Genomic DNA, 10,849 nt, shown 5'->3' with positions numbered 1-10,849 from the left:
ACAACGTGGGGAGATGCGAAAGGTCAAATCTGAAGATCGCGCAGTCACATTTTCCGCCCGGCGTATGCATCATTTAGTCCATTACTCCATCTTTTCCAGGTTGAAGTTTAGCAATTCTAGTCAAGTACCCAAACCTGGAGAAGTTATTTGGGTAAGCACAAATGCCGAACTACCGCCGTGTGCCCAAGCGGAACCCTCCGGTTTTCTCCACGTGGACTGTCCCTGTAGCTAGTTGCTAAATTATAGTGCAATGTAATTGAAACATGTTATTTGATCCATGACTGACCCCCCACAACTCACAGAATCAAGCTTAGAACCATTTTCATTTGCTCTATTTGGCAAAAGTGAAGAAACTACAAGTGATTCTCTGAATTTGTCCAAAAGTCTTAATTTTAAGAACTTTAATGTGTGGTTCACGTGGCTCACTGCCAAACAACAGCACCTTTACCATCACACCCTCTTCGCTGCTTCTGGATGCGGAAACATGAAGGGGTGGAGGCTGCATTGGGAAAGTCGCAGTGGTCGAGTTGAGAAAGGGAGTAGACGGGTGCTGACGAAATTTCGGAAACTGTGGAGATGTGACCTTTTTATTAAATACCCACGCAAGTGTTGCTACATGCCTCACGGTGACTAACAGTTGACTGCAACCTACTTAATCTTTGCGGATGATGAATGATGACTTCACCTAGCTGTTTCATCATAGCATCTGGTGAAACGCTTGGGGAAAAGGGAGCTTAGGGGCTTTGAGCAGTGTACATAGCACCTTGTGCCCAAGAGAATAAACTTACATTTACATTTACATTTACAGCATTTATCAGACGCCCTTATCCAGAGCGACTTACAATCAGTATTACAGGGACAGTCTCCCTGGAGCAATTTTAGGGTTAAGTGTCTTGCTCAGGGACACAATGGTAGTAAGTGGGATTCGAACCCGGGTCTTCTGGTTCATAGGCGAGTGTGTTACCCACTAGGCTACTACCACCCTCATGGAGTAATGGAGGAAAAATACAAAAAAATCACCTTGTCAACAGCTGGTCAAGTCCTTTGAAGTATTATTGTGCCATTAGGTTATTTATAAAGCTGACATTTCTGAACAACCATAGATGATCCCAGTTACAAATCATGAATTGTTAATGCTTCATACATCCTACACGACATAATCATTCAGGCCGAATGAATGAAGGCACGATCACAGTATGGACAGTAATTCAGAATGTGCTCCTGCTCTTCGTAACAAATTCTACATAACTGGCTTCTGGTAATGATTACGTAAGGAAGATGTGATCATTACTTGCCTTACTGCCTGTTGCGTGGTTCGTGACTGTGTTCAGAAATCCTTGTCAAATTGCGCCCTCTTGTGGACAAATGGTGCGTCTGCGCCGCTGTGTTAAAACCACAGTTCTGTTGTGGGAGGACCCCGATCTTATAATTTAGCCAAAGGCGGTATGAAAACAGACAGAGAGACGGACACGAATAAGTCTGGGACAGTTTGAGCCCAGAGGGATTACAGAACCAGTTTAAGGTGTGGCATGTTTAATTAAAATCTTATAGGCAGTTGAAGGCTGAACTGAACAAATCCAGGAACATGAGTGACACATCCAGAATTGCTGGTGCTACCAGTATAGAGGCTAGTTTTTAATCAACAAACAAGTGTACAAGAAAAGAATAGCGGCCTTCGTAACATTTATTTGCAGGATCTTTATTGCCCCTTGGCATCGGAACAGTCTGCCTTCCTTTATCGTCTTCTCCCATGACAGATACTACTCATTCAATAAAATCAACTAATTCCTTCACTCATTTTCTATCAACCATTTGAATTCAACATTATTTGAGTTTCTGATTATTGCCCTTTTATTACTTATTTAGCAGTTACCTTAATGTTAGTTTACTGCATTGTGACGCTTGCTGACTAGAAAATCTGCCCTCATGAGATATAAATGTAATATCAGACATAAAAACCTGTACCATATTAAAATGTACCAAAATTAAAGTCTTGCTTAAGAGATTCATTATATAGGCTCAAATTAATTAAACTTTCCCATGAGAGTCTGAGGCTGGAAGGCACTAAGAAGTAATGGACGCAAAATGAATTGGCTTGGGCATGATCTGCTAGAAGTGGAAATCTACCAAATTTGGAGCAACATTAGCCATACTATTGGGCTGGAGGCTTGTCTTCTAGCACAGATCTATAAAAATACATTGCTGAATACATTGCCATAATAGCTGACAGTAATGCAATAAGTGGCAATCCGTGGAAAAAGTGACAGGGAGGGCCGTGTACCAAACCAAACCAGGCTTGGCTCCAGGACCTGCTATTTGAAGGAAAATATCCAGTACAGGCCAAAAGTTTGGACACACCTTCTCATTCAATGTGTTAATTTTCATGACCATTTCCATTGGTAGATTCTCACTGAAGGCATCAAAACTATGAATGAACACATGTGGAGTTATGTACTTAAGGTACATAACCAAAAGGTGAAATAACTGAAAACATGTTTTATATTCTAGTTTCTTCAAAATAGCCGCCATTTGCTCAGCTCACCCCAAACCATCTCGGTTGGGTTCAGGTTCGGTGACTGTGGAGGCCAGGTCTCCACTTTTTGTTAAGTACATAACTCCACATGTGTTCATTCATAGTTTTGATGCCTTCAGTGAGAATCTACCAATGTAAATGGTCAGGAAAATGAATGAGAAGATGTGTCCAAACTTTTGGCCTGTACTGTACTGTACTGACACGATCACATGTTTGAAGTGATTAGTGGAAAATCGATATTTCTAAAAAAAAAAAACCTTGGCAGGTGAGAGGTACTAATATGGGCATATGAGACTTGGTTTGACAACTCCATGTGTCACTGGTGAAGATTTATTTAAATCAATTGAATCATTGAATTTTTCAATGATTCAGGACTCAACAGGAAAAATGCCACATTTTTGTGAGATACCCTGAGAGTTTTAGCACCCTAAAAGTTTCAACTGAGGTCAAATAAATATTTGAGACAAAAAAAAAGTACTTTTCCTCTCCAAGTGAATCCTCCACTTAAAGCATTAATACCCCCTTTTAGGCATGCATCAGTGGTGCTGAACCTGGAGCAGTCATTGGTTTCTTCGAAGCTGGGCTTCAATATTTAATTGGACAGATACATCTGCAGACAAAACAATCAGATAGATGGCTACGGGGCTATTTTGCGGCTAGAGCGTAACTGGAGCCTGTTGGGGTGAGAGACGTTCTGCTTGTGGATGACTGTGGTTCAAGGGTGAGTATCACACTGGATACTCTTATTGAAAAGTTGTGTAACTGGACTCCACGTGAAGGCCCACCACTGCATAGGCTGACACCTTCATGGTTTATCTTATGGTCATCTGCCTTGGAGCGTCTGTTCAGGCTGTTAAATATTGATGGTTTTACCATCTTCTTTAATCCATGTTAATGAATATTGTTCATCGTTACAGCACTGATTAGCTTTTTACGTAATATGCTGGGACAATGCTGGAGGTGTCCTCGCATAGTTGTGTCTATGTGGAGCAGGAGACAAACGTGAAGTCTAGACCGAGACAGAAGGTTCGAGTCATTAGTCAAAGTTTGGTCTGCCATAAGCCCCTTGCGATCTTAGCGGATTGCAAAGCCGGCAAAGTCTTTCCAGGTCCCCTTATCCCTCCCGCCGTCTGACCAGCAGCATGTCGGAGAGTGAAGCGCCGCTGTTTCCAGGTAAGCTTTCAAACAAACGTTGGAAAGAAGCCTTTTATTCGTAAGAGAATAGCCTGGTGTTCTTAACGAAGGCAGACATTCCCAAAGGCCGCGAGGAGGCCGCGTGCAACAGCATCTGCTGTTCAGTCCTTAGGCACCTGCTTCCGTCGGGAAGACCCGTACAGGATAGCGTAGGGTGGGACATGTCAAATCAGGTCAGATTAGATCGGATCAAATGTGACTAAGTACTGGCACTCACCCTCATAAACACAAACATTCATCTTCATTGGTGATATATTGAATTTAACAGGCGACGATTGAATTTCTTTGTCTGTTTGTTTTCCTCAGTGAGATTGTGGCTTTTTAGATGTATGTTTTGGGGTTCGTGGTGAATTTGCCACTGAACAGTAAATGTCCAAAAATGTATGTCCACATTGTGAATATATTGTGTCACAGGGGTTGCCATTATCACTGGAGGTCAAAATAGGCAGCCCGGTTTACATAGTTAGTTATATAAGTGTTTTGCTGTAGCACGAGTGAATTTTATTATTATTGTAATTTTTTAAAGGGTTTCACATATATAGATAAACTTAACTTGCTTCCAATGACACACAAGTATACGACACACAAGTATTCTCGCACACCACCCCACTGGTACGCTCCCAGTAGCTGCCCCCTCCACATCAGACTCAAAATGCTGATGGTGGCCTACAAAGCCAAACTTGGGGTTTCACCAACGTACCCCAGAGCCCCCATTATACCTCGCGCTGCACCTCGAACTCTCCGACCCTCCAGTACTGCTCGCCTGGTCACCCAACGCTGAGGGTACGAGGAAGACCCTCGTCTAGACTCTTCTCTGTCTTGGCCCTTGGAGGAGTGAACTGGTGGAACGAACTTCCCCTCGAGGTCAGAGCAGCACAGTCGCTGAGTATTTTCTATCGGCAGCTTAAAAAATGTCTTCCAGGCTAACTTCTAACTTTCTTATAGTCTGACGTACGCAAGGAAAAACTACAACAGAGTGAATAAAGTGATTGTATTCATGGTTTGAGTCCTGTTGAACCAGAACAGATCTACTTTATTGATGGTAGCATGAAAGTACGTTGTAAGTCGCTGTAAGCCAAATGCCATAAATGTAAATGTAAATGATACAATATCACCACGTAAGTATCGATATTTTCTAAAGAACCCTAATATGTATTATTTTGCCTACGACACGCCGTGCATAAGTAATGCAGGCGTTATTACATATGCGGGGACCTGGAATCCTCTCCCTGGGGAGTGTTGTGTTGACGCTGGTGTTCCTGCTCACGGTATACACACACACACACACTCACACACACACTCACACACACTCACACACCTGTCAGACAGGCTCATTCATGACTGCCTTCTGCGTCTCCTTTCTTGTCGTCTGCCCTCCCTCGACAGAAATATGGCGCGGCGCCGTGACGGTGGAGGTGACCACGGCGCTGAGCGAGTCGTCCTCCATAGACAGCGAAGGACCGCGGGGCTCGGCGAGGGAGAACTCGGGAACGGGTCTCCTCTCGCCCCGAGGAGGCGAGCCGGAAAAGGAGGAGGAGGAGGAGGGCGTGGAGACGGTGAGCATCAGGCTGGAGTTCATTTATCGAGGTTTTTTTCCCCGCGACTTTCTCGGCCAGTCGCGTGTGTTTGCTTTGAAGCTAATAGCGAGCAAACGACTTCAGAACTGAACTACACTTCATCAAAGTGCCACTTTATTGATTCTTTAGGAGTAAATCTGAAGACGTGTATTCCCCTCTGGCGCCTGCCGACCATCGAATCTGTGCGTAAAGGCCGCCGGTTTCCATGGAGACCAGCGAGCGTGGCGCGGGCGACCCGCGAGGTGGGCGGGGCCTCTGTGGCCGTGGGCGGCGTCACGCCGACGGAGCGACAGGCGGCCGTCTTTACGTGGACTTACCAACAAATCCACCATTCTAAACGCGTTAAACACGCATAAGCAAATGCAAGCGACGTGTATTCGCCCATTTTCAGTGTGGAAAACATGCGCGCGTCGCGTAACTTTTATTCTTGATTCTCTCGCGAGATCAGCGAGACGCTAATTGTGACCTCGTGTCCTCGTCCTGGTGGCTTCGTTCGTGAGAAATGTCATTTCTGCGGCCAGGAAGCTTTTTATTTTTTTTACGCGTGACATCCTTTGCGATTTGTGCGTATATTTGTGTGTGTTTTCTTGGTTAGCGCACTTTTAGTAGAGGTGTTGTCCCGTGAATCGATCTGCCCCCTCGGTCACACCCCCCCGCCTGCACTGCTCACAGGAGGGTCGGGGTAGTTCTCCAACGAACTCGCGCGTCGCGCCGCGTCCTCCGATTCAGCGGCTTTTGTTGAATAGACCAAAAAGGGTTCGGCACAGATTTATAAGCATTTAATTTTTTTTTTTTTTTAAACGGTGCTGATTCCGTGAGCGTTCTTGTTTTCTTCTTTCTCTCTTTCTTTCTTTCTTTCGTCGTTGAAACGAATGCATCTATGCCGGCCCTCGGCCATCTGAAGCCGATCCTCCCACGTACAGGTTCTCGGAGCGCGCGGAGGAGCGCGGCGCCGCGGCCGCGCGCGCAGACGGGGTTCGCGCGCCGCGCGCGACACCAGGCGTTCTGCGCCTGAGCCATGGAGCCCTCCGTCGCCTCGAGGTGACCGGAGCGCGTCCCCAGTGTTACTGCCTTGCTCTCCTTCTTTCTTTCTTTCTCTCTCTCTCTCGCTCTCTCTTTCCCTCTGTTCTCTCGCGAGAGCGACATGCAGCCTCCGTTGTCCTCTGGCAGCAAGATACCGGTGAGTGGATGCAACGTTTAGATTCAGACCCTAACTTGGGAGCGTGTGCGTGTGGCCACAGATGGAGGGTTTTTGGCTCGGTGCGTGTGGAGAGAGAGTGAAACCCTGACCTACATCGTAAATACTGGCAGCACGCCCCCCTCCTCACTTCCACAGATGACAGCGGCGGCTCTAACGTCTCCATCCCTCACACCCATCTCTGTCCTCCTCAGGTGGTCAACAACTTCATGGACCCCGAGCAGAGGCTGTACTTCGCGGACGGGAAGAGGAAAGTGGACTATGTGCTGGTGTACCACTGCCACAGGCGGCCGTCCGCCCGGGACTCCCCGGACCAGCACCGGCTCTCCGTCATATCCAATGGCAGCTTCCCGCTGAGGGCGGCACAGAAGGGGCCGGAGGAGGGCAAGGCGGAGCGGGGCGAGGTTTCGGTGGATCTGGGACCCGCCGACCCGGCTGAAGGGGAGAAGAGGATGATCCGAGAGGAGTTCGAAGCCAACCTGAAGGAGGCCGGTCTGGAGATGGAGCATGGCAGCGAGGTGTGTGAGGAGGAGGAGGACGAGGGTTGGGTTTGTAGAAATCATGAAATCTCACGCCACAGCACGGATCCAGATAATGCCATGTGGTGACAAACGCTCGGCGAAATGGATTCGTGTGGGCGCACTATGTTGTGAAATGGTTACTAGAGGAGGCTGGTTTTATAAAGGTTGTTGCCAAGCACAGTGAGCGTAACTTGGGAGGGATGAGGTCTAGTGGCCAAGTGGAAAGAGACAAAAGCTGCACATTTGCTGCGATTTAAAAAAAAAAAAAAATGAACGTTGATCGATCTTTGAGGGGCATAGACGTGTTTCACGTTTGTTAACGCACCTTGGAGAGGTCTCCACGGACCAGCTTCCCCCAGGGGGGTACTCAGTGCTAAGGGTTGTCTCATGATGTAACTGTACGGCCAATAGGGTGCCATTAGTCCCAGACCGCCTGTACGTGAGTCATTATTAATGATAGCAGTTTAATTATTCACCATTTGTTTCTTGCCACTTTTGTTGTGCATATTGTAATTGGAAGACTCGCGGGGCAACGGAATACGTTATCAGCTTTTTCCGTCTGCTTGGTGGAGTTGAGATATGATGTGCGGGCTGGTAATAGCCTAGTTGGTAACACACTGGACTGTGAACCGCAAAGTCACAGGTTCAATGCCCACGTACTACCAATGTGTCCCTGTAGCTGGTGGTTGTAAGTCGCTGATAAATGCCAGAAGCGTAGATGCAAAATTGTGAGATTTGTTTGACTGTTATTAATAGTCTTTATGCATTAGAGCACTATAGGTAGGTGTAAAGAGGCCAGTGGTGGTGAAGTAGTTAAAGCTGTCACGCCATCCTCTCTATCAATCTCCAGAAATGTCTTTTAAATGTCTTTTAAATGTAGTTGTGTACTGCATAAATTGGACATTTCAGTATTGTGAAACGTTGATTGATTTTCATAATTGGACTTCTGATTTTCATACCCAGCCACAATTATCAACATCGAACAAAAAAGTTTCACTTCACGTGATTTGAAGGATTTCTTGTTTGCTTTAAGCCAAGTGACTTTGTTTGTGAAATTCACGTCTATTCACTAGATTTTAGCAGTCCAACGTTTAAGAAAAACTGCATTGGTTTAGGTTTTCTGTATGCATAGCAATAGAAAGTGAAATGAATTGCAATTTCATCCCTTTAGCCCTGGAGTCCTTACACGGACACGTCTGAAAAGTTTCAGTATGTTTACATGTGCCACGTTGGGTTCAGCACCTGGACAAAGTGCTCAGGGCCACACAGCATAAATAATGTATCCACTCCGGGGATGTTTGATTCCAGGTCAGGCGGGAACGCTTGGTGGTTGCCGAGTGCCGTCCCATGAGCACGGAGCGTCCCAACGCTGTCAGCGTGAACCTTTGTGAACCTTTCATACTGTCATCACCAGTATTGATTACTTCACAGATCAAGTGTACGGTGAGGGCTGGAATAAGCTTCTGGATAAGAATTTGTACGAGTATCTATTCTACACTACCATTTAAAAGTTCGAGGTCAAGTCGAAATTCCCATGTTTCCTTCCATGATGCACCATTTGCTGAAGGAGGCTAGTGGAATTTTTTCTTTAAGCAGCTGTACTGAGATCATTGCAAAAGGAGTTTGTAGTAATCAGTGATGTTGCTAAAGTGGCAGACCTGCATTAGTGAGCACAGCATCGTGCCACGGAAGCTCAAGAACTAATTGTTGCTCTACATTTATGCAGTAATTTCATTAATTAAGAGCCATTTCAATTAGATGTTATTTCAATTGTCAATTGTTTTCAATACAATTGATTAATATAATTTAAAATAACACATATATAAATTTTTTCTTTTCGTACACTCCTTCACATGACTCTGTCAGTGTACTGATTTGAAATGTCAGAGGCAGGAAACACCTCAGCCTGCTGTGCCACCTCCGCTTTGGGGTCTGTATGAGCCCCTCAAATGTCAGTCACAGCCAGTGTCTGTGGTGGAGACTCCCCCAGACCCAAATCGACCTAAATACCTTCCCCTGCTGAGATGAAGTACTAATTGGAATATCATATCCTAATTAACCTTCTTATTTTTACCCATTTTTTCCACACATGAGAGGCATTCTATCTATCTATCTATCTATCTATCTATCTATCTATCTATCTATCTATCTATCTATCTATCTATCTATCTATCTATCTATCTATCTATCTATCTATCTATACCATCCATCCATCCATCCATCCATCCATCCATCCATCCATCCATCCATCCATCCATCCATCCATCCATCCATCCATCCATCCATCCATCTCCTGTCTGTCTGTTTGTCCCTGTCTCACTGCCTGTCCCCCTCAGGGCTTTCACTCTCTTCTCCCCTTCCCTCTCTTTCATTTTCGGGTGGTGTACTGAAAGCGATCGGGTGCCGGTCAGTAGCTGGCATGTGCCATGTGTATACTGTTACTGCTTTGTCGTTGCTCTGCCGAGGTTGGCCACGCAGGGTTCTGTTACACAACCGCAGACCTGCACAATGATGCCGCAACACTTACTGAACAGCGAAGAGACGCCGACCTGGCAGCGGATAGGCCGAGACGATTGGCCGTCGCTCGGTATTGATGATAAGCCGCGATGGGACGCTTTTGCGCGCGTGCTGGAGGATAGTCTGCGTTACGTAATTGTCAGATGGAGGTGGTGGTGAGAGGTATTCTGCACACGCCGTCTCCCAATGCGCAAGGTTTAGAACGCGCCATTGCAGGCGGGCGGGATAAGGTGCGACCCGAGTGTCACCCCGAGTGTCTCTCTTTTTGCGCCGCAGCACAAAGCCCACGGCCACACTTTCGTCCGGATCCACGCGCCCTGGCAGGTGCTGAGCAGGGAGGCCGAGTTCCTGAAGATTAAAGTGGCCACCAAGAAGGTGAGGCACCGCGCCCCACTCCCCTCTAGCACCCTAGATTTCATCCAAAGTGTGTACCCACATTAACGCACACATCACAAGAGGCTCCGGCGATACGCGTGGAATTCACGTCATTCCACGGCGAGGGGGGAAAAGATGGAAAGGCGTTTGAAAATATGCTTGTGTGTGTCTCGCAGAGCTACGAGCTGAAGGGAGAAAAAGGTTTTGCTGGCACCATGAACCTGGTGTGGCAGAAGCTCAACCAACCATTCCAGCCCAACGTCCCCCAAACACAGGACCAGGGCCGCACCAAATTCCTGTCCCACTGTTTCTCCCGGGACAAGATGCACCTGTGAGAGGCCGCGCGCGTGTGTGTGTGTGTGTGTGTGTGTGTGCGTTGTAGTACCTGTATACGCGAGCGTTTTTGTACGTGCACGCGTGTCCTGGGGCAGAGCGGGGGCGGAACGTGTGGATTTTGCCCCCTTCCGCTAGTCTCGGAGGACGTAACGGGATTTGGTTGTAGCTGCCAGAGGCGTCCGTGTGAATGTAAAAATAAAGCGTGACTCATTCTGCCAATCAAGCCGCACGATGTCTCGCTCACTCCTCATCGGCGGCCTGTTTGTTCTCAGGTACAACATCAAGTCCAAAGACACCTTCTTCGACAATACCACCCGGAGCCGAATAGTGAGTCTCTTCCCTTTCCTGGATTGGCATGGGGAAGGGGGGTATTGTTTGTATTTATGTGTGTGTGTGTGTGTGGGCATCTTTATTTGTTAATTCAGCTCCTGTGGGAGAGGGCAGTGAGTACAACAGGTAACATTGCAGGTGCTCACCAGTAATGATGCGTCGCCAAGGCGCCGCTCGTACAATTAGCCCCCTTTCCCCTCCCCGGGGTGCGATCAGTGAGGCCGATGTTTTTCTCTCTCTCTCTCTCTCTCTCTCTCTCTCTCTCTGT

General features: G+C 47.0%; 1 protein-coding gene across 4 annotated transcripts in view; it reads left to right on the top strand.

Moving 5' to 3' along the window:
- Positions 1-3,541: 3,541 nt before the first annotated feature.
- ano2b (anoctamin 2b) overlaps positions 3,542-10,849 on the top strand; it is a 42,090-nt gene continuing 34,782 nt past the window's right edge. For 2 of the 4 annotated variants that reach the window (XM_028954862.1, XM_028954861.1), the window contains exons 1-6: positions 3,542-3,706; positions 5,114-5,283; positions 6,697-7,020; positions 9,817-9,915; positions 10,092-10,246; positions 10,524-10,578. In XM_028954862.1, coding sequence (XP_028810695.1) covers positions 3,676-3,706; positions 5,114-5,283; positions 6,697-7,020; positions 9,817-9,915; positions 10,092-10,246; positions 10,524-10,578 — 834 coding nt within the window. In that variant the 5' untranslated portion in view covers positions 3,542-3,675. Of the gene's footprint in view, positions 3,707-5,113; positions 5,284-5,433; positions 6,485-6,582; positions 6,602-6,696; positions 7,021-9,816; positions 9,916-10,091; positions 10,247-10,523; positions 10,579-10,849 lie in introns of those variants that run through there. The other 2 variants (XM_028954863.1, XM_028954864.1) reach the window with 2 other exon arrangements.

The sequence above is a fragment of the Denticeps clupeoides genome, chromosome 15, assembly GCF_900700375.1.
Source record: "Denticeps clupeoides chromosome 15, fDenClu1.1, whole genome shotgun sequence".
Classification (NCBI taxonomy): Eukaryota; Metazoa; Chordata; class Actinopteri; order Clupeiformes; family Denticipitidae; genus Denticeps; species Denticeps clupeoides.
This window is presented reverse-complemented; position numbering and strand designations above follow the sequence as displayed.